A 24,398-nucleotide genomic window follows, 5' to 3' on the forward strand; every position below is an offset into this window, starting at 1 on the left:
CTGTGACGTTGTCTGTTTTGTTTTTCCTGGCGCGAGGCTCTCTCTCCGTCAACGTTGCAAACTGTGACCTGGTTACAGGTCCAAAACTGTGACCCGGCGAAAAGTCCTCCACTCAAAGTGACTTCTTGGTAAATTCTGCGATTGAATAGCCCCTAACTGAATTCTGGAAGCTCAAGTGTTGTGTTCAGGCGTTCCGGTTATGGAGAAATCTTATAACAACTGTTGGTCCCGCCAGGCTTGCTAACGTTAACGTTAGCCAAGGAAGCAGCGCTCATGGTCCGACAGCTGACTGACTAAGAGGTTGACTGATGAACTCAAGTTAACTTCAAGATTAACAGTTGGTGCGATGGAAACTTCACTGGTTAAAGACAACCCGCTGCTTTTACCCCTCAACAAAGAGAAAACTATCTATGACGGATTCATAACAGTCCAGGTAACGTTAAGTTGATGCGTGAGTCTTGTATTCTACCTAGCTAAACCAACGATTTGCCAAACTACATTCAACATTTTGTCAATATAATGATTGCTCGCCATGGACAAATTTAGATAAGTAGTACAATATAACATTAAACCTTTCACAAAAGTATACGAACCTGTGGTCAATTCGGCTTATGTCTAATACTCACTACCATTATTTTTCATTAATGTGCACACACATTAATGGTTGCATTACGATGCCACATAGCTAACAGTCACGAGTTGATGATAATGTCAGACTTGCTGGAGATCGTAAAAAGCCACATTTACATTGAATGTTACCGTCTATGTGTGCGCTGACGTGAGAAGTTGCTACTGGTGCAACCTTATGTTCTATCTAGTTTGCCAATAGCTACAGTAACTCTCTGTAATTTTCCTAGTGGATATTGGCATACCATGTGTTCTCTTCTCTTGTTGTGTGCCTGTCATGTCACCTACAGTAATGTAATGATTCTCACAGGAACGAGACTTCAGGATAAGAATACATCTTCCACCAGATCGTCAGGTTGCACGGAGCAGGTATAAACTGTGATCACGCCTTCTCTTTATAAGATCTACAGTATATCGATGTTGCCAGAATTTTATGTCCCAAAGTTCAAGAAAGTGTGGCATTTTGCAGTGTGCTGCTACGTGAACAGAACATGTGTTTTATACACTGTTTCACGTGTTGCAACTGTGTATATCTTCGTTCTTGTAGGTTGCATTGCTGCTGGCGGTTAAAGCACCTGTTGCGTGGGTATGAGCACATAGTGAAGCAGGTAAACTCTGCATCCAGCACAAAACCTTGTGTTACATTTTGCTGCAAATTGCGTCATGATATTTTTTTTTTGTTGCTCTGTGGCTGCCAGCTCTTTCTGAGATCAGGTTGACTGTTCTGTGATCCATGTTATTTGTCATGTCACTTTGGCTCCTTTGTGTTCTGTGCATCGTGCCTGGTGTCTTTCTTGTACTCACTGTCACCCATCAGGCTCGCCTCGCTCACAAGTAGAGAAAAATATTTTTCACTGTTTAATTAACATCGCCTGGAAAATGTCCCTATTTGTTATGTGGCCCCTCAGGGTTATTTGGATGAGATTGATATTTCACCCCGGGCTGCAAAGTTCATTATTTTCACAGCCTTTAAGCTATCATTAATTATTAAAGCTGGTGGCAGCCCCCATTAATCACAAACACTGTGTTTGATTTGAATGGCTGGCTAGAGGAAAAAAAAAAAATAGACACTGTCACTTCATTATCCTCCCATTCAAGGATGTCTTTTCTCTCTTGTTTGCCTTCTCACAGAGGCTGCAACAGTCGCCTGATCTTGTCAGTTTCATTCTGGAGCTGAAGACTGTCCTGGTAAGGAGGAGAATGACACAGTGGTTAGCACGGTCACTTTGACATGGTTGCTTTATGAATAGGGAGTAAATGGGAACCTACAGGCACTATCAATAGCCTTGATTGTGAGGCACATATGTGTGTGTATATTAAAATTACATTAGATTAATGAGTAGTGTACCGGTCTACATGCTTGCCACCAAACAATGCCATAAAACATAATGGCTCTGATTCAGTCTTCTAGCTGTATTCATGTTGTTTGCTTGCAGTAGAAGATAATGGTGAAGTGGGGTAGCTGTGATCATGGGCATAATGAACTGGGCTTTACATACAAAGCATTCTCTCTGTCGTTGCAGGAAGTGGGTCTGAAGAGCTTTCCTGAGTGCCGCTCCATCCCACCTCCACAGTATTACTCTCAGCTCATCTCTGAGATGGAGACCCTTGGATGGGCCAAGTAAGTGACTACTAGGAGCACTATCAGTGTATCTCGGACCAGGTTTTAAAAGACATAAGCCACTGGAGCTATAAGAAAAAGTTCACTCAAAAATTCAGACATGCAACCCATGCCCCTGGAAAGTTGGGTAATGTTTCTTCTTCTAAATTATCTTGAGCATGTCTTAAATGCATAAAATGTTAGTTTCTTATACCTGTAGATGCCTTCGTACGTACGTACACCTCTGAGTTTGTAGGCCAAATGCAGCTCACAAGCAATACACAAGGAAAGTTGTTATTGAAACTGTAAGTTATTTATGTAGGTTTTCTCGACATGTGTATTTTCCCCAGAGGTAAGATTAACAAACCGAGGTGAATGTATGGCTATAAACCTCCGCTGCTCTGAACAGCTTAGTATATGGAGCAGCACTTGTTTTTGTTCCCTCAGCAGGCTAAAGTGATTGGAGAGCCCTGCAACAACACAGCTCCACATTAACGAATGGCTCTTAATGACTTCCTTATTTTTAGTTATTGAGTTATAGTTAAATCCAGGTCACATTTAATAACTCTCAGCCCATGTGTGGTGACAGGCCCGGCTAATACCCTCTCTCCACTCGTCAGGAGAGAAGGGGGAGGGGGTAGTTAGTAGAAAGATATCTATTCTCCCCCAGCTCGGATTAAGCCTTGACTACTACACTCATTTTCCACTTTCCTATTAATGACCATGGCTACAATTATGATATTAGCAAAATGCAAATGGCTCTAATTGAAGACTCTCAGGTTGTAATAGGAGAAGGGGGGTGGGGTGGTGGGTGAAGGTATGCTTTATGCTGGAAATGGGACCAACATCATTTTCAGTGTCGTGTTACGGTTAGGAGGCATTATACACAGTGGGCCTCTATCTCCAAAGCACTCGAGATTCGCTTAGCGTCTTAATTGGTATGGGCCGTGCTAATAGCCACCAGGGGTTTTCAGCTGTAATTCTGTCTGCTGATTGGGCCAGGTAAGTGAGTCTTTCTCCCTCTCTCTCTCCTCTCTCTCTCCGTATGTCTCAATTTCTGCTTTTGAGAGTGTGGTCATCTTAATTGGCTGGAGATGGCGTAGCACGTGTTAATTAATGGAAAATGAGGTCAAGTAGGTCAGCCGCCATCACTCAGTGGCGATCACTTGGAGCTTAGAAGCTCCTGGGCTCATTACTGGCACAGCTGGCACTACTTGTTCGCAGCCTCTCGGTGTACGTACAGCGAGTCGTCTCTTCTCACAGTGTTAGCACCCTGTCACACCGTGTTGCTGATCTTGTGAGGCCACTTCTATCGGCTCTATGACTGCAGGGCTCTGCTGGGCCGACCAGGCCCAGGGCTGAGGGATTAGATGCTTTTTAAAGTGGATCTTTTTTTCTTATTTGTTTTGTTACAGTATTAGGCCAGCTAATAAATGACTCCTTTAAACACAAATGTTGGATCTGGTCTTAATGGGTTAATCATGTGATGTAAATTCAATGACAAATAGTGTTGGGATTTACGCAGTTACGTCCTGTAAGTAATGGAAATGTCCTGGTTAGCACCGTTAGGCTGAAAACCAAGCTAATTAATATATAGATGTGTCTTTTCCTTATGAGTTTGGTGTTCTTGTGCACTTGATATGCACATACATTGTTTGTGTGCATGTGACTTACAGCATCCTCAATATTCCTCGACCGTAGTTCTCATGCAACACACATTAGCACTACATATGTGTTGATATCACTGTTCATTAATCACTTTGTCGACACACACACAAAAATCAGACACATGTGCACACACACACACACACACACACACACACACACACACATAAGCACAAATGTGCATGGTGTGCACTGTCTGGAAGCAGCTCACTTGGCTGTGGAGTTGCAAATGGGATGCTCTCATCAGTCTTCCCAGCAGGACATCTGACTGTCACGCTGTTTCCATCATGGCCAAGTAGCTAGTCCCTGCTATCCTGGGTGTGAGACCTCGGAGGAGAGGAGATGGAAAATATGTGTTAGTAATGCACCAGCGTAATCACTTCTGAATCTGCACTAAACCTTAAAAGTTGGTTGGTACTGAGCTCCGACTTGTCCTCTATTAAATAAGTGATCTAACTTACATTGTATCTGCTCTACGAAATATAGCTGAATACCGTGTCATATCATTTATTTTTTATTTTTTTGGCATTCTGCACATTTATTGTTTTGCAGTTTTAATATCCACTTGGAAAACAACTATTATGTCAGTCCTGCTTTTAGTATTTCCTAACTGTGCTTTAAAAAAAAAAAACAAGAACCCAGAGATATTCTAGCTTGAGTACTCACAGATATGATCCAAATATGATGATCTCCATGGTGATACTCTCCGATCAGAGAGAGAGCCACAGGTTACATGTTTGGAGATAGCCAACTCCCAGTATGGGACCACTTTTATAGCGCTTAAATCACCAGTTCATGTCATCCCAGGTACTGTAGAAATGAGGTCATATTTGGACCACATATATGACAAAAATAAGATGTGTCTGGTATCTTAGGATAGTATATGTCCTCGTGAAGTATACCAAGTCCATGTTTGAACTGATACGGTGCATATCCACACAAATTATGAGTGAGAAATGATCCACAACAACAACTTGATCAAATTGTAAGACCAACTTTTTTTTTTTTTTTTTTTTTACGCGTTAGCTGTTAAATGAGTGTTTATGACGAGTCTGGTGCCATTTTGTGTCCTGCTTTTAAATGGAGGCTGACTTATTTCAGATCAAGAGGTAAAAAGTGGGCAGTTCTGATATAGGTCAATATTCTGTCAGCCTATATCTGGCTTAAAATGTTTTCAGAACCACGTGTAAGTGTACTGTTTATCTGTAATATGAGAGAGTTTCTTGACAAGCCACCATGTTGTAAAAGGTGTTGAAAAAGGGGGAGGACTCTGCTTAGGACTCCATTAATTCACCATATTTAAACATACAGTATTGAAACTGAATGGTCATATTCATGTAACCTTTCACAGTTATAGCAGGATGTGCAAAGTGCTATTTGTCCCTCTGGTAGAACACTGTTAGTAAAGATTCATGTCAAATATGTGGCTTTTCAAAATCATGCGGTATGATTTTCGCAGCCATGTTTTATAGACCGGTAACTGCAGAAATCAAACAAAGGATATGTGTTGACGTACTTGGGTATCACAAGTTAAATAGGATTAAAGGGAAACATATTTTCCTTTTTAGAGAACCACCATTCTTTTGATTCGTGTAATCATGATCACCAGCACTTTATTTCAACCATTCAACTTCATATTTATTGATTTGTTCATTTAGATGCTTGTCACTTCCCTCACTTGGAGAGGTCTATTAACCGAGTCCTACTTGACAGATATGTATAGTGTATTTATTGCTGTAAGCAGTAAGGGGTATTTTATGTGCCTGGACTCTCTTTAAATGTGTACCTGAGAATACGAAGTAACCTGGGACTCATTTCTGAAGTGCTGCTAGATTGTTTTGGCCTGTGTTTATCCCATATCAGTGTTGACACCATCCTAAAATGTGGAATGTAAATTAATATGTGATGGTTTAGAGTGAGAGAGAGAGGGAAGTGGAGGGCGGTGAATGTAAGTAAACTTGGGTGCAGAAATGTATGAGGTCAGCATGATGGGGACACAGAGTTGAACTGGTGTGATTATGATGTTGTGTGTTTGTGTGTGCAGATGTTAGTGTGTGTATGTTACCTCAGCACTGCTGCCCTTTGCCTGCGTTTGATTGCAAGTGTTTGAACGAGCAGACACTTTTATGAATCGGGCACATCCGACACTGTCTCACATCATTCCATCACTTCCCTAAGTGTGTGTGTGTCATTCCTGAGCACACTGCTCACATCACTCCTCTCTAACACACTCCATAAATCCTCAGCAGATATACAGCCATGTCAGCCTCAGCATAGAGCATCCATCCTGCTGTACTGTAAATCTAGGGGGACGACTGTCCCAGTCCTTTGTCTTAGACCAGTCTTTAGTCTTCAGGTCTCAGTAGACCGGAGAGGGACTCGAGGGGGGAGGAAGTGACTGCTCGAGCAGCAGTAAATCTGACTGTGTTTTGTCCTCAGCTTCAATAGGTTATAATTAGCCCAGGAAGGATGGGGTCTGATTTACAGGTTGACTAAAGCTTGAAAATATGAACCCTTCCTAAGGTCACTGTGAGACACATCATTCTATGAGAGCTTGAATCGGTCTCCTGTATCTGCTAAAGTCCTTGTAGTGTTAGTATTAAATTTTTACACTCAAAAGTGGCAGATTGATGTTGGCTGAAGCTTGTTCCTGTCTTTATTGTTTAGTCATGTGTCCCACCAAAGTGTCTTTAAGCAAACTCTTAACCAATACTTCGCCTAGCCCTGACAAAATTACTTCAACATTAATGTCCCACTTTCACCATTGATGATGAATTGTGATTGGATGACATATTTTTGTAGGCTAACCCCGAATTTGGCACCGCCCTGGTTCCGTCCGAAACAACCATGAAGCGTCCCACTACACAAATATTATGCACATTTTCTGTAAACATTTTAAAGTAAGTAAGACTAATTTGCAACTAAAGTGAGAGTCCCTCTGTTCAGCATGATGGCGTTTAATATCCATGACAACTTCTGTATTGTCATTTAGCCACTTGTCAGCAACTGAACTGACTGGTTCTCCTAGTCGACCTTGCACCTCGAAAGGGCCTTGTTTTACTGATTATGGGAGAACTATTGTTGATCATTGCCTCTGATGACAGGCAGCCGGCTAGCTGGTGAGTGGTGCTGTGTATTCGAGGCAGAGCCAAGGACTAAGAAAGCGAGCAGTAAAAGCAATAGAGCAAGGGTCAAGCATACCACCGGGGACAAGGTCAAAATGAAGTGGAGGCACACAAACTTTTATTTCACGTTATGTCAAGTGCATAGTCACTCTGGGTCCGCGTGGGCAAGACATTTGGCCCTCCGGCCTGCGGGCCCTGACTTAGGTTTGCGGCTATATAGGATACTGTGAAGGGACTGCTGCGATGTGCAATGTAAGGGTCAAGTGACTGGGAGAGACTACTGTTGTAGCCTCGCTTTTCAGCAGCCTTGCCCGGGGAAGTTAAATGCCACGTAGGGGTAGTGAATCTAGCACCTCACTTTAAAGTGTTTGGGCAAGTGGTCAAAAAGGAGTTAACACATAGTTTCTCCCGGAGCCGAGGATGAAAGTAGCTAAAAAAAGTGAGCAATCTCACCTTAGAACATGTGTGCGTACACAGTATCTAGTAGGTGGCAGGTAAAGATGTGTATGAGCTGAAGGGCAAACGTCAGTGTGTCCGCTTACAATTTATTAGAAAGCAAAGAATTCAGGATGTTTCGATGGTTACTCAGCATGGAAATAATGCTCTCAGCTTCTGTGCAGTTGGATCTCTTTATGCATGATTCCTGGCATTTTTCCATTAGAGCATCCAGAAGACACTTGCCGGAGAAGAATGCAAATTGGAATTTGGAAAAGAAAAGCCTATAGTTATGTCCTGTGTGTTTTGGGGCGTGATTGCATAGCTGTACCCTGATTTAATATCACGGTGTTGGAACCTGCAGCGATAAATCTAAAGGCAGAGTTGATGTCTCAATATTGCTCTCTGCAGCAGTGATTAACGGTGGATGATGGCTGATGTCAGTTTACAGAGTTATGTGTACCCTTCTCCGTGAATGGATGTTGATTTATTGCATATGTATTGTGTGCGTCCATCTCTAGGCTGCTCTTCATAAACACAGAGTTCCAAACATTGAGACTGAAGGCAGAGGACTCCTCTGGGCGGGAGCACATTCTCACTATAAAACTCAAGTCAAAGGTAAGACACACATACAGAAACACACACAGTTTACTGTGAGGACTGGATAATTTCCACACTGAATATTATTCATCATCAAATGGAATACTCTACAGCTTGATGTTGACCTATAGCCAATCCAAATCCAAACAGGCCAACTTCACCAAACGCATATTGGATGCTCAAATTGCTGATAGCAAATCAGTGATTTACATCTGCGCCCCAAAATCTAGGTCAAACTGGAGAGGGTGTGGAGAGACATGATAACCCGCTGTGACTGAGATGTAGTACAGATAAAATCTCCACATAGACCCCGGCATGATAGAAAATCTTCCTCTATGCATAGAGATAAACCAATACACCCACACTCATCTGCATAGCCGCTGTTTCTGCTCACTGCTATTGAGAGAAGTACACAAAACCTTTGCCCACTGTAGGTAAAGGTAAATGTAGGTCGCTGAAATGGCAGTGTATTACACTGAGTTTGAAATGCTTGCATGTCACATTTCTCCAAATTGTCAGACAAGAGGTGACAGAGTTATGATATGATAACGATATTTCTTCCCAGGAACACGCAATAGTTATGGTTGATTTTAATATTGAGTTGTAGTTGCATCCAGATGAGACTCTCTACTAGTCAGTTTATTATATTTCTACATCTGCAGTCTCAATTAATGGTGACATCAGAATGCCCCTCATGTTGCTGGTAGCTTCCTCTAATAGACTCAGTGATCCCCATGACTCCCTGGACCCCATTATAAGAACCAAAAAGAATGTTTAACATCGATAACACAGTAACATTGCAACAATAAAGTATGGAACAAGAAACAGTAGCAGTCAGACAGGTTGTAAAAAAGCCAACAGGGCAGTCTGATTATTTAAACTTTTATTTATTATTACTTTTATTTGGAGGTATAAGAAATGATGTGTAATGAAAACTGAAAAAAATGTCTGGGGTCTTCCTGCGGGTCTTGCTTAGTTGTGGTGTATCCAGTTCTCTTAATACATCCATGGTGGACTGCCATAAAAAGAGACATCAGTCAAACTGTTGACTCCACATATCGAACTGCTTAAAGCAAAACTCTCGCCAAAATGCAACCTAGGCTTTTTTTGTGAATGTACCCAAGTCAAACCTTAACGTAAACGCATAATTACGACGAAAGAGGCACTTTTAAGATTTACCGTATTTTCGTTTTCAGGTCAAACTCATTTTCAATGGAGTGCTGGGGGACTTTTGCGATTGCATTAAAATCCCTATTTTTAAAACACTAAGATGGCTCGACACAACATGAAACTTTGCTCGTAGTATCACCAGGGTCTCTACACATGAACACGAGCATTTAGAACATTGTTTGTGTATACAGAGTTTCCTAAAAAGTTTTAGTTTTTAGAGTTGTTTTTTGAACAACTCACATTAGCAGTTGCTTGTTCCGCTAGCCGCCGTCCTCCCAGTGGAGAAGTATCTATCTCAGAATGTTGTAACCTGGAGGAGAGTTAAGGTGGAAAGCTCCTAAAGCTTAGTTCCATATAAATGCATGGATAATTCGTTGTTTTGTCGTTCGTGAAAAACAATATTGACCTTAAAGTTGAAAAAGGAGCCTCAAAAAGCCGGAAAAAGTCATGCGAGATATCGCGTCGCATTGTTGCCAGAAGACAGGAGCATTCCACCCTAACTCTCATCCATGTTACACTGCATTCTGAGATAGATACTTCTCGGCTGCCATGACGGCTGCTAGTGGAACAAGCTACTGCTAAGGTGAGTTGTTCAAAAACTTTATTTTTAGCAAACTCTGTGTACACACAAACAATGTTCTCAATGCTTGTGTTCATGTGTAAAGACCCTGGTGATAACATGTTGTGTCGAGCCTTCTTAGTCAATCAGTATTTTGATGCTATCGTAAAGTGCCCGTAGCTCTCCCATTGAAAATTAGTTTGACCCAAAAACGAAAATACTGTAAATCTTAAAAGGGCCTCTGTCATCGTAATTATGCTTTTACTCAAAGGTTTGACTCAGGTACATTCACAAAAAGGTTGCATTTTGGCGAGAGTTTCGCTTTAAAAGGTCAAGTTTTACTCTTTGTATTATAACTAGACAGCTTTTTCAATGCTTTCAAGAGGACATTCACAATTATCTCAATTTACAATTATCCCTATAATAACATATTGATGTTGCTAGGTTGTCAGTATCACGAGTCCCCGGGACCCACATGTGGTCATTTGAGTGGGCCCTTGGAAAATGTAGTGTGTCCCCAACAAAATGTGTGATTTCTGACATACTGACGTGTTAATGAATAAATGTACCTTGTATTATAACTGAAAAATGTAAAAACATTTCTAATGAATTGTGGGTAATATATACGTTTTTAAAAAATACTTCAAAGTCAAATTTACTGTTGTATGAGTAGCAGAAGTATAAAGTACAGTTCAGTAAAGCTCAGTCAGAATGGACTATCTAGTAGCTGGCAGTGTAAACATCTCACAGCGGGGTTGCATATCGTAGGTGGTGTGGGTGAGAGGCATAGTGCGGTGGTGCTTACCTAAGCCCAGATGACATCCACCAGGGACAAGGGAGGGTGGTTGGACCCCACTCTGTGCCCACCTGCCCACCTGGCCCACCTGGCCCCCCTCACCCCTCTGGCACCAGGTAAAAATAGCATGGAGTCCTCCCCGCATCCCAGCTGCTTCCGCCAGATCCAGAGACAGGTCATCCCTCGCCAGGCACAGTTAGGGAGGAGGCAGCACTGGCATGGACACATGAGGGCTTGGATGGAAGGGGAGTGAGAGAGGAGTAGCACAGGGAAAGGACTGGAAGTAGCTTGATGTTGAAGGTGAACAGAGAGAGACTGTAGATCACTGATCACTGAGATGGAAGTATGAGGAGAGGCAACTAAAGAGAGCTGTCAGGAAACTTCATATTTGGTGACGAATCCCCATGTTATCACATTAAAGCAGTTGGTGCTTTTGGAAACTTGCAGGGTTTCAGAAGATCAATTTTTGAGGTTTATTCTTTTTTACGTGTAATGATATATTAATTTAAGCTCATCTTCTACACCTATAGCACCCTGCAGAGGCTCCTGAATGTTCAGCTGACCTGCCAATCCCTCTGCTCATAACCTGGACACCCCAGGTATGTACATGTACACACAAACTGTGTCTACCAGAAGTATTTGTAATTTCTAAGTTAAGTTGTTGGAGGATATTTGAAAGGCGTTTAAAAGGTGTTGTTCTGTCAGTGAAAAATTAGACTTTAGCGTTGAACAGTGAAATAAACATGAATCCTTTCTGAGGTTACATATTTGGACTCTTTTTTTTTTTTTTTTTAAAAGCCAACCATACCCCTTGCCTGTGAAGATATCTGTAATTTCACAGCTTTTCGTGGCATTTTCCACCCAGACTTTTCTCTCTGCACTTTTTTCCCACTTTCTCTTGTTGAGACTGTGCTGTTGATTTTCTCGTCACATCATGGCCCCACGCACTCTCCACACTGGCTGATGCGATTACAACATGGGAGGTGGACGGTGTACAGTTCTGAGGGACTGTAGCTGCCCTGTGGTGTTTTCTCTCAGATTTACCCATTTTTAATTTAGCATTTTATAACACTGGCCAGACACTCCAGGCCAATCAGCCTGCTAGGCTCCTGGGAATTCTCCCGGTGATCCTGACGGCCAATCCGCACCTGGCGTCTTCCATCTTTATATATGTCAGTGGTCTCCACCTATAAGAGAGAAAGGCAGCTGTGTAGCCCGAGAGGTGGAACTTTCACAGTGCCTTTACTGCTGCTGCTGAAGCATTTTTGCTACAAACCTCACTGTAGGCTTATTCAGATAAGCGAATCAATACTTTTTTCAACTCACCTCTCTCATCTGTAGTTTGGCAGCTGAACAGTCGAGAGGACACTAAGCGAGAGAATGAAACTGAGACTGTAAAATCTGGAGGTAGGACAACCCCCAACTCTCCACAGTACAAATTGTGCCCTTGCACGGGTGACATAGACCATAACTCTAGTCTGCTCTGTGATTTATTTTTTAAATATTCACACAACTTGTCCTTCATTATCCTTTATTTGCTGTATGTTTAATGTCGGTAAAAACTGGTGCCAAATTCAATCGCCATGACATGCAGCATTTTTAAAAGGTCACGGTGGAAAGACATCTAATAGACATTTCAAGGCCACAAATTTCCAGCTGTTATATTGTGAGACTCTATTGTGCCAAGTCTGTCACATTATTTCTTTGTCAGATGTTTTTGATATTTTTTAAGTTCTTTTTTTGCTAAACCTCAGAGCCTCAAATGTGGACAGGCGTGTTTGATGTTTTGTAATGTGACAATTTGAGGCCCTCTGAGACTCAAACTGTGATTAAGGGCTACACAAATAAAACTTGACTCATCCTGTGCTACCTATTGCATAATTTGACAAAACACTTCTCCACCTGCTGTATGAAGATGTTTTCTTTCAGCCCCTCAAATGTAGTCCACTATAATTGGCATGAAACTGTTTTGATGTAAAACCAGCTGTGCGCTCTTTGTATCTCTTTGCTTCCTCGTTACTGTTGTTTGCCGTCTTGCTTCTTTCACCCACGACTCCGCTTGTCATCTCTGTCACTGCCTCTCAGTCTGTGTGTCTGTCTGTACTCACTCAACAAAAACACACACACACACACATACAGATATATGTCTTGGGGGGTGGTGTGTGTAACACCAGCAGTTTCTTTTTCCATCGCGAAAACTACTGCTCCATATCTGAGCACTGGATTGTTCTGCCTAGTGTTTCAAATATAGTTTGCATGCGTGTGTGTGTATGTGTGTATGTGTGTGCGTGAAAGTGTAGACAAAAATCAGAGAGCATAGAACAGTGAGAAAGAGAATTTGAGCAGAGAGATGCAAATGTGTGTTTGTGTGTGTGTGTGTGTGTGTGTGTGTGAGCGAGTGTGCATGTGTGTGTGCACTGTTGAGCTGATACATGGCAGGCGTACAGTGAGGACCAGCTTAGAACAGCGCTACCGTATGGAGCCTGTCTGCCTGCTGGGTCGTTGATGGATCTCTCCTACACTGCAACATGAAGTGTGTGTGTGTGTGTGTGTGTGTGTGTGTGTGTGTGCTTGCATCTGTGCCAAGTGTGTTTTGTCTGATGTGTGTGTGTGTGTGTGTGTGTGTGTGTGTGTGTGTGTGTGTGTGTGTGTGTGGCGGGGGGAAGGGCCTGTCTGTCGACAGTCCTGACATGTTCATTTGAATGAGTAATTATTGCCTGCTCTGTTGCAGGGCCAAGACATGCCACTCTGTGCATTTGTGTGGAACTAGAATGGGAAGAGAAATAAACCTGTGTGTGTAGTTTGTGTCCTTTGTGCTCGCAGACTACACAAGGGTGATTTTTAACAACCAAATCCTGCATGAATTAAGACGTCCAGGAGGTTTCAGTGTGAATAAAAAAGGTGAATGTGAGTGTAAACACCAGAAACAGTTTGTTTTGTCTTGTATCTTAGCACCATATAGTGAAAAGCTGCAATGACTAGTTAATAAATCGATTAGTCGTCAATCTAAAGAAAGATAATGATCATATAATATAAAGATATCTCTTTTGATTATTACAATTTCAGTCATTTTTCAAGCAAAACTGAAGTAGAAGGGCTGTCAGTAAAACGCAATCATGCCTAATTCAATATCAAACCCGAAAGCCCTGTATCACTCTAAAATATAAAAAAAAAAAAAATTGTTTATAAATTGAAACCTCCCATAACTTCTTAACCATAATTTAAGATCACCAGATCTAGGATCTGCATTAAATTGTACTCACTTGTAGATTTTTCCCATCAACATCCTTGCATTATTCCCTGAGAAATTATTGAAAATGTCCCTATCTTGCAGTGAATTGAGAAATAATTCCTGTATCCGTCCCTTTATCTGGCCCAGCACCAAAATGAATGGGGTCTATTGAAGACAGAGAACCATCCTCCATCCAAATCTTGAGGAAATCTTTTCAGTAGCTGTCCTGTTATTCTGCTCACAAACCAACCGACCAACAACATGGAAGAAACAAGTCCTTGACAGAGGTAAAAATGCTCATCACAATACTCAGAGCCAAAAGTGACTCCTTCACATTTTTTAATTTTATCCAGTAGTCCAAAACCCAGCCCTTTTTGCATATTTTATTTTATATTAAAACAAGCAGTCGATCAGATGAATACAATTATCGTTAGATGCAGTCCCAATATAGTTTAAGGATCCGACCAGTAAGTCTTTTTAAGGTCTACAATCACACGTTGTATTCACCTCACACATACTACAATTAATAACTACCTACCATAATTTGTATTGTACTTGTATTGCCAGAGAGAATACAGTAATGGTGTCCAGTTCACAGTAGATTTAAACACTTATTGTACATAAATAAGCCAAATATGTTTTTCATCAGAACATGTCAGATTAAATGTTGACTTGTGATTTTAAAGACACCTATAGGTTGAGAGCAGTCTGAGGCTTTGGGGATTCATCTGTGTTTTTTTTTTGTCTTAATCACTTTACAAATCAGAAGCTGCTCAGTGAGACATAACTTACTGAAAAGAGGTTAAAACAGTACAGTTTAATAGGATCCATTCAAAGAGGAGTGAATTCTTTCGGTCTGGCTGCTTTAAAGAACTAAATTGAGGTCAGTGGGAGATAGCATAAATAGATAATATCTCAGCTCAGATTCAGGCTCTTTTATACTTTCTTACAGACTTCTGCTCTCACTCATGTTCTTCTCACAGATACAGCAAGAATTCAATTACCAGCTCTTATTCTTTTTTTTTTTTCTTCTTTCTGAACTGGGACTAGCGTAGTTATACTGAGCTATAACCATAATCATGCCACTGGCATTAATTGGGCTGTAATTGCTGAGGCTCTCAGCACCTGGACGATGCTTAATTGTGTGCACTGTGCTGGCACAATGACCCATAATTTTTGGTTCATTTTTTCCCCTAATTTTTTCCCTCTCATTCCATCTGTATTGCTCTCTGACACCTCTATCAGCCTCCCTTTCTCTTCTCTGTGTGTGCGTGTGTGTGTGTGTGTGTGCCTTAAGTTCTTAGTTTTTACCAATCGGTCAGCTGCTGTCTGTACTTTCAGTTCACTTTCGTTGTCTCAAATGAAAGGTAGCTGTAGTAGCACTCTTCATTTGGTTGTATAAAAAAACACGAATTTACAGTTCAATGCGGTGTTTCAATGTTATCTCAACTACAAACTGATGAAATCAAAGGATAGAACCGATCACTTCAGCTTTCGTCACACACAATACACACTTGATATTTGGAATGGATTCATGCAATAAAAAAGGTTTTCATCATGTATTTTGCCCAGCACAATCCTAAAGAGAGAGAAAATGCTGGTGTGAAGACACAAAGAAGGCACTAAGAGAAACAACTGGGCATAAGACATAAGGATGGGGACATAAAAATCAAGGGGACTGGGAGATGGTGTCTCTCAGGTTCACCCAGATTGAAGCTCCAGACAATCGAATGCGACCAGTTCTCTTTTTCCTTGGAATTAGTCTCAGTGATCTTCAGTGCAGACTACCTGCTTTGTCTGAGTTGAATGATGTCCTTTTTAGCTACCAAGCTAACAATGGAGATGCAGCCCTCATTGTGACTGAGGATTTCAACAGTGCTAAATTCGAAGGGTGTGCACATCGATCAAGGTTGCATACGAACCGCAGTCTCTTCCAGCTTTCAGCAAATCTGGCACTCTGGCGGTTTAAACGCCTGAAATTAGACTTTCTGGTTAAGCTGCTTGACTGACCAAGTAGAGACAGCTCTGCAGGAAGTTTTATGTGATGTAAACTGGGAAATCTACAGGTCCAGCTCTAACAATATCATTAATTGTTTACAGACTTTGTTGTTGGATTTATTGGCAAATTTGTGAACGATACTGTTCCTAAGGTTGCAGTTAGGACCTCTCAGAATCTGAAGACATTTGTCTATCACATGTCTGTGATGCTCTGAAGGCCAGCCTAGCCGCTTACAACTGTAAACATGGATGAATACAAAGCTGAATCACATAACGTCTATAGAACAGTAAATAACAATTACAACAGACTGAATCCAGACACTTTTTGCAGCGACTGTGGAGCATTACAGACTAGAAAGCGAGCTCCTCCAGGAGACTGACTGCTGATGTCTCCAGCCAAGGAGTTCAACACCTTCCATGCAGGCTTCAAGACTAACGCAATCATAATCCCAGATGATGAATCCCAATTACTTCCCGATGGAAACTTTTGAGAAGGCTAAATTCTGGAGCAATTATTGTTACACAAAACCCAAAGGATACTAAAAGATAACACCCACCCCAACCAAAGTCTGCTCCTCCTGCTGCCATTTGGTAAAAGATACAGAAGTATCCGCCCTACTACCATTATAAAATATAGTTTGTTATGTAGCATAAAGGGACGTAAACTCAGTTTCATTTTCGTTGTTGGAAGCTGGACTGCTACTAGCTTGCAATGAAAAGAAATTAAATTTGCAGGTCATGTTCAGTAACAATGAAGAGGATGCTGTGGGAGCACCTTGGAATTCTCTAGTGTTTCAGTTTTTGTTGTCTTCTTGTCTGTTAGAGTACTCTGGACCAACTTTACAACCAGTTCCTGCTGGTTTTGGAGTCCCTGACCAAGTTTTGGGACGTCCTGGACGAGATTGACAGCAAGACCTGGATTCTGGAGCCGGAAAAACCCAGCCGGTCCGACACCATGAGGCGGATCGCTGTTGGTACAGTACACATGAAGAGAGATCTCAGCATTGTCAAAAACAAGCCACACAATTTAAATATATAGCCCAGAAAATATATACTATGGTAACTCAATGGACTTCACAGATGATTATCTCCACATAACAGTAATCAAAGCATATGATAACAAAGCAATACATTCCCATCCGTGTGTGCAGGAAACAACGTATCCATCAAAGTGGAGGTGGATCCCAGACACCCTGAGATGCTGCCAGAGTGCTGCCTACTGGGAGCCGAGCACGGTGGGTAGCACCCCAGAGACATGGCAACACTTGAAAGTGTGTTTTCAGGCAGTGCAAGGGCATGATAAGTATATCTGAACTAATACACACTCAGAACTGACACACTCTCTGAAATCCTCTCATTATAATGGAGTCATCTGGTGCCTATGAGGTTTGCAAGTAAATTGTTTTTTGAGGTCGTTTCAGGATTCACAGGTGACGGTCACCAATGAAAGGTTGACTTAACTGACAAATAGCAGTGAGCAAGTGAAGGAGGGACGTGTCTCTTTGACACACTGAACTGAATTTCTGAATTTTGGTGATACTTTTGATGTTATTCTAGAATCACCAATTATTTTTCACTGGATTGGGTCGAAATTTGTCCTAAAGAAAATCATTTTCGTAGAATGTTAACAGTCATCAAATGAATTACAACAAATAATTTCCTCAAGTTTGCACTTTGTTGCAACCAAATTTGATTCAGTGTAGTAATAATATAGTTCTATCATATCTGAGTGAGTTAATCTAACCCAAAAACTGAACAACCTGTATGCAAATCTTCCTCTCAGGCTGTGTACGGACTCAATAACCTCACTCAGGCCTCTGTGTTTTCTGAGAGGTGAAACCCAGTGCAAAAAAAGACGAGAAAGCACTGCTCATAGGGGCAATGCAATACTGCTTGGAACACATGCTGATAACTGAAGGGGAATATTTCCTCATCTGGATTTTGTCAGTTTAAAGGTGTGAGAAAAAATCAACCAAACTGTGGGGAGGATATAATTGGAATTTTACAGGTGAAGGGGTGATGTTCCTCCAGTACCCTGTGAACATTACACCCTTGCTATCGAGACAGTTTGTAACTGATAAACGTATTTTAAGTTTAACAAAACTGAAAAAGCACCTCGTGAAACGCCACAGACTGCAGCGATTACGTTTAAATAAGGTGATTCCGAATAAAATTGTGGCTTTTAGATACGCTGTTGTGACTGAGCAACATCTTCAAATTCCTTAATTTATCCACATAAATCCCTGAGAAAGAGAAACGTGAGAAGCAGCAGATCCACTGCAGATGCAACAATTTATCAGAAATGTTGAGAAATTAATTTATTGATTGATTGTTTCATCGCTAGTGAGAATGGCTGAGCTGAGCCACTTGGTAAGGCCCGTATTGCTGAGGTCAGACGCCCATTGTCACTAAATAATCTGCCAGCCGAGGATCAACACAGGCACTAAAGCACAGATTGAGCCTGTGCCCAGCATTATTTAGATCAGATCAGGGAGAAGCCATCAGGTGTACATGAAAAAAAAGGAACAGTGCTGCTTTTTCACCGATCTCCACGTCTCAACTTCTACCACACAACTTGTGTTGACTGTTTTCTGTTGTCATGTCAAAGGACTTGCTTCCACGATGGCACGTTTTCATTCGCACCACGCCAACGCCAGGGCAAGCCGTCGAGCTTCAGCTTCAGCTGTCTATTTAAGTTCCTATCAGTTGTCGGCCATTGTTTCTGTAAACCAAGGTCATGCAACTCCTAGCCTGTTGCCTAGCAATGCAACTCAAAAGATATTAAACACATACACACTTCAGCTACCCAGACGGGAGGCAGGCGGCGACCCTCAAAGACGAGGGGTCGCGCAGAAATATTGCTTTTTGCATGTAGGAATAACAAATAGTGAAAGTGATGAGTGCTGCACGGAGACAAAGCTCCCCTGTGGAACAGAGGAAGCAATGATGGCTCATATCTGACAGTGGTGATGCCGCTGTCTGTGCTGGACCGGGCTGTTGTCAAATAACAGACGGGGTTTGTGGGTATGCAGAGTATGTTTTTTTAAGACAGTCTAATTTTCTGAGGGCTTACGTACAATAATAGTGCATCTGCAGGTTGCTTGAAAACAAATGAAAAGAGACTTAGAATCAAATTAAAGCTTTTATTAGTCGCACAGTTTACCAAATAATTTCTTTCTTTTGCTGTTGCAGCGGTGACCCCACTGAGGAATAAACTGAACGCCAACATGCACTTGTGGTAAGATTCTCTGCCTCACCAAGGTTTCACTCGGTGAAAATACAATATAATTATTTATTGCTGTTTCTTTGCCAATTTGTTACTAATAGAGCCTGACCAATACAGGATTTTTGGGACAGATACCAAAATTGCAGAGTAAAGAAAATTCTGACATTGATATATCGGCTGATATTCCTGTACAGGCACAAAAATGGTAGAAAAAAAAGCACCCCCAGTGTCTATAAGGATTTAGGATTCATGTGGTGGTCAAAAGCATGACTCGAAGTGAAGGCTAATGTTGCTCCGTATTAGCTCAATGTGCAAAAAAAGCAAATTTTTTTGCTAATACACCAAAAAAGACAAAACCAAAAACAATATTAAAACTAATTATTTTAAGCTGTGGCTTCTTCCATATTTCAAGAGCTAGTGAGTGTTTGTGACAGCAGGACTATGTATGTGGGATTGAGCTCAAGTAAATTACAGTATGTGTGTGTGTGTTTATGGTAACGCAGAAAAAATGTTAGCTAGTGAAACAGTGTGTGGCTCATTGATGTTTTAGTAGAGTAGGTATAAAGATTTGTCAGTTCAATTCAAAAGACTTTATTGATCTCTCAGACAGAAGGACAGAAAATTAACTCACTCAATAAAATACAAATAAGACAAATATGTCAGAAAGGCATACACAGGTGTTAATGTGAAGCCAAAATCCAACACTACAAAGACAGGTTATGTTTGCCTCTATACACAGAGTAAACAGACCATTTCTTGTACTGTGGTGGCTCACAAGTTTTGTCTCCAGTGATTTGAATTTATATATATATCAACCATTTCTATTTTTTCCCACCATTATATGCAGTGGAGTTATCAGTGTGAGATGAGACAAACCATGCACACCGGTCCTGCTGCTGGGAAAAAAAACCAAAAAAAAAAAACCACACGCAATCACGCTTGATTTTTAAAAGTAGAGATTTTAATTTCACCACAGGTTTTTACATTAGCCTCGCTGCATGACACGTCTTTTCCCTCCACCACTTTGCAGTGTGAAGCAGCACAAACACTCTTCATTTATATATATATATATATATATATATATATATATATATATATATATATAATATATATATATATATATATTTATATTTTTATTATAATATATATAAATATTTATATTTTTATATATATATATATATATATTTATAATATTTTTATTATATATATATATATATTTATATTTTTATATATATATATATATATATTTATATCTCTCTCTCTCTCCTCATCTCTTTCTCTATCTGTCTATCTCTCATCTCTTCTCTCTTTCATCTCTCTCTCTCTCTCCTCTCTTTCTCTCTTCTCTTTCTCTCTTTCTCTCTCTCTATCTTTCTCTCTGCCCCGCCCCCCTCCCTGTTCTGTCTCTCTCTCTCTCTCTATCCCTCCCCTTTCTTTTTTTCTTTTCCTCTTTTTCTCTCCCGTGGTGCCCGTGTCCTCCTCATCCCCCAGTGTCTTTGCAGTCTCATTTGCATGTGGTTAATTAGTGTGTGAAGGAGCTGTCTGTGGTCTGCTGGCAGGAACCCGGACTCCAGCGTCTTGCACAACCTCCGGGATGTTTTGGAGATCGAATTCCCGTCACCTGCCACCCACGAAAAATCTGTATGTCACACAGTTGCCCCCTTTCCATTTCAAACATGTCCATTCCCATCATGATTACCTCAAGGTGGTATGTGTGTGTGTGTGCGTGCGCGTTTATATCTATGCATGCATCCTCCTGTTTGTGTGTCTGTTTGAGCTTCAAGTTATAAGGGGGCGGACATACGCTATTGCCTATTTTTCCATATTTTTTCTTTTTCTCCGTGTTTTGTTTTTCCATGAGGTGGGCACAAATTCTCCTTTTAATTGGGTTGTTTACAGAAAAGATCATTAGAATAACAAAGATGGCAGAATTCTCTGCACTATCAAATCGCTTTAATCACGCAAAACCATTTATCTCTCTTTTTTTAAACACTCGTTCGTTTCCCCTCCCCTCTCTGCCAACGGGTTAAAAGGGCGTCGTGTTTATTCGCTGTCGCCGCGGTGATTAATGCCTCAGCTTCATTAACATTCAGAGGAGTGCAAAAAAGTTGAGTTGACCAGATGTTGATTTTTTTTTTTCTTTTTTTTTTTACCTGCCTCTCTCTTAATGGATAGCCCCAGAAAAACAGGAGCTTCTCATTACGCCAAAATGCAAACGAGAGCACAGAGGAAAGTGTGTATTGAGTGTGTGATGATGGGACTGGGGAGAGGGGGAGGGGGAGGGAGAGGTGTGGTACAGGATGATGTTGGCATGGGAGTTGTAACTAGAAGGTTGTTTAACACTAAGTGGTTACAGAGGCCCCGCCTAAGTCTTAAGCAACTGCAGACACAGTGCACGTGTGAAAGCGTGCTGAATGTTTTTTGTGTTTGCATGTAGACCTTCAGCGTTGAGTGTGGCATCTGTTACTCTTATCGTCTCGAAGCTGCGATCCCCGATCACGTGTGCAACGACCCACGCTGTGGCCAGCCCTTCCATCAAGCATGTCTGTACGAGGTATGGAAACAGACACAGACACACACACTCTCACACTGACTGACTGACACACACACCTGCATGGGCTTCCATAGTTGGGAAACAGAACAAACCTGGGTGCTTTAAATGCAGCAGTATGTGATTTGTCAAAAAAAACAGAAGCAGTTAAAGGGGTGATCTGATGATTTAATATTGAATAAATTTAGGGGGTTCACAAGAGAAAAAACATATTCAATCAGAACAGCAGAGGTTGAGGGGATCCTGTCTTGTTGATTTCCAAAACCCTTTGAAAGCACATTTTCTTTGTAAAAAAGACAACAAAAACCAACATGTCATCGAACTCTCCATTAACCGATATTAAAAGTTATAAAAGAAAAGCAGCAAAAACAGGCTTTCATTTAAGCTGGGACCAGATAATGTTTGACATTTTTGATCACTCAAACAATAGATCATCAAAATAGTTGGTGATGAAGTTCTTTTCAATCTACTGATCGACAAATCAGTTAGTCAACTAACTGTAGCAGCTCTACTTCTCAGAGTTGAAGGCGCTCCTCATAGCCACAAGAGATGTGAAACAAATTAATAGCCCTTTTCGTACGCATGTCGCTAACATCGCTGTTGCAGATGTAAAAAATTCAATGCCGCAGTTCAAAAACGGTCACAGCTGTAATGTTGATGTTATCCTGGTCATGGAAGGTCTGAATGTAGCAGTTTAAACCAGGCTGCGGGTAACCGAAAAGTAAGACTGTCACAGGTCCTAACAGGCCTCTCCATTTGGCACTGGGAGGGATCGTTGAATTGGACTGGTGTAGCTTGACAACACACAGGAAATGAGCTCCATCTGCCTGAACAGGGATGACGTCATTCATATCCTCTGCGTTCGTTGAGACAGAGCATACTGACCATACTGACCATAGATATAAAAAAATGTCAGGAGGAAAATGTCCAAATAAAGCCCTTATAATACTTGAATATACCTTCAAAGTGTGCAGTAATACTCACGCATTGAAACAAGCATTATTATCACTTGACACGGACACATCAGATCCAAGGTAGTGATTTGATGAAGTAGTCTTTTTTTTTCCCTTCAGTGGCTGCGAGCGCTCCCTTCCAGCAGGCAGAGCTTCAACATTGTTTTTGGAGAGTGTCCTTACTGCAGCAAGGTACGTGTGCACCTCACAGTGACTGACAGCCGCCTTCACGGTTCTTCATAAAGGCCTTCACAGCAGAGTCAATAGACATTCGGCATACTTAATTAGAATGGCTCTATGCATCACATAGCCTTCCATTTGCTCAAAGGCTGCTCACAACAATATACTGCATTCAGTCAGTTTTACTGAAGCGTCTCCTTGTGTGATAAAGGAGTGAGTAAAGTATGTGATACTCGATATCTGTGAATACAGTGAAGACTCTTTGTGTGTATGATTTCTGAGTGCATTTGGGAGTCCATCATCTACAGTCCAGTAAGAAATGAGTCTAGTTTATTTTTTCACAAAGTGAGCCTTCATACGACATTAAATGATAACTATAATGAACATTTAATAAGCAGAACAAACTCCTTTTATTTCAGCCCATTACTGTGAAAATGGCAGCCCAGAAGTCCTGAGATGTGGCTTTGTGCTCCTGTGATCTCCTATCTCTACAATGGGAAACGGCTTCAAAAGACTATGTTAACCTTGTGGGTCCCTTATCCACTCAAAAGTCTGTTTTTTTTTCTTAAAGGTTTAAAAGTGCCAACATTCTATTTTACTTTGGTTGTCTACTCAAATTGTTCACATGCTCAAATGTTGAAAATACCCCGAATGTTGTCTGAATGCTTTGTTTTAGTGCCTGTCTCTTTAAGGTCTTATGCCAAAAAGTCCGGTCTTCTCTGATTGGTCAGCCCTCACAGGCCTGATCATCCTGTGTCTGCATGAGCAATGCAGGAGGCATAGACCATAGTCAGTAGATATCTTTCTCTGACAGTGTGCTCAGGTGAGAAGCTTGAATGCTGGGATGTTACATGTCTTGTAAATGTATTAAATAAATTGTTATTTCACTACTCTCTGATTCATCAGTCAATGCATGGATGCAGATAGTGGAAATCTGGAGGGATATCGGCCCATATTTCAATGTAAACACAAGACATTTGATAACGCTTCTGCTAACATTTGCATTCAACTACTTCCGAGCTAACTGTTTGATTACATCCAGAACATTTCACTTCCTGGCTCAAATATATCTGACGTTAGTTGTTGTGTAACGGAAGCTACAGGGTTATCAAATATGTTTATTAACCCTGGAAATATAAACCAAGGTCCCTCTGGATTCCCACCCATTGTTTATTTCAGTTGCTAATCAATCAATAATTTGTCAGGTTGTCCTACTACCTGAAACAACTGTACATCATTTGAGCTTCCCCACTCTAAGCGTGATGTCAGAGGAAAATGGTTGCAGTGTGAATATGGTCCATGAGGGTGGTGACTGTATAGTTTTGAAATCAAAACCATACAAATCCTGACAGCTGATTTGAAGCTTTAAATGCACTAACTCCGAGAACAGCACCAAGGAAAAGGAAGACGCCTGCAGTGACAAACCAGGAGAACTGTCCAATCACCTGTGTGGGACCAGCTGTCTGTTGAGGACCTCTGCAAGCAGATGCTTCCCAGTCACCATCCCACCTATCCCCCCATCTATCCCCGTACACCAAGTGTGTGTGTGTCTGTGTATGTTTTTTCTGTCGTCCTTCCCGTCTTTCGGAGGTCATGATGAGGTCGTCTGATTTCCTGCCGCTCGATGTTGAATGTCTCTGTTGAAGAAGGTAATGCAAGTGGTGGCACTTTAAGAACTGAC

General features: G+C 41.3%; 2 protein-coding genes across 5 annotated transcripts in view; one reads left to right on the top strand and one right to left on the bottom strand.

Moving 5' to 3' along the window:
- Positions 1-23,607, top strand: fancl (FA complementation group L). The gene is made up of 15 exons (XM_030442506.1): positions 1-128; positions 236-433; positions 938-996; positions 1,175-1,235; positions 1,759-1,815; positions 2,151-2,248; positions 7,974-8,070; positions 11,108-11,176; positions 16,631-16,781; positions 16,959-17,042; positions 19,000-19,045; positions 20,593-20,674; positions 21,471-21,587; positions 22,658-22,729; positions 23,137-23,607. Exons 2-15 carry the CDS (start codon positions 347-349, stop codon positions 23,170-23,172), a joined length of 1,116 nt encoding a protein of 371 aa, XP_030298366.1. The 5' UTR covers positions 1-128; positions 236-346; the 3' UTR covers positions 23,173-23,607.
- Positions 21,732-24,398, bottom strand: part of vrk2 (VRK serine/threonine kinase 2) — a 19,255-nt gene continuing 16,588 nt past the window's right edge. For 2 of the 4 annotated variants that reach the window (XM_030442502.1, XM_030442501.1), the window contains exon 14: positions 21,732-24,354. In XM_030442502.1, the coding sequence (XP_030298362.1) occupies positions 24,046-24,354 (309 nt within the window). In that variant the 3' untranslated portion in view covers positions 21,732-24,045. The remainder of the gene's footprint in view (positions 24,355-24,398) is intronic. The other 2 variants (XR_003986989.1, XM_030442505.1) reach the window with 2 other exon arrangements.

This window comes from Sparus aurata, chromosome 15 (assembly GCF_900880675.1).
Source record: "Sparus aurata chromosome 15, fSpaAur1.1, whole genome shotgun sequence".
Lineage (NCBI taxonomy): Eukaryota > Metazoa > Chordata > Actinopteri > Spariformes > Sparidae > Sparus > Sparus aurata.

Coding starts and splice junctions, on each gene's coding strand:
- fancl (XM_030442506.1), top strand. CDS start 347: ATGGAAACTTCACTGGTTAAAGACAACCCGCTGCTTTTACCCCTCAAC. Junction 11,177..16,630: donor TCATAACCTGGACACCCCAG/GTATGTACATGT, acceptor CTTGTCTGTTAG/AGTACTCTGGACCAACTTTA. Junction 20,675..21,470: donor CTGCCACCCACGAAAAATCT/GTATGTCACACA, acceptor GTTTGCATGTAG/ACCTTCAGCGTTGAGTGTGG.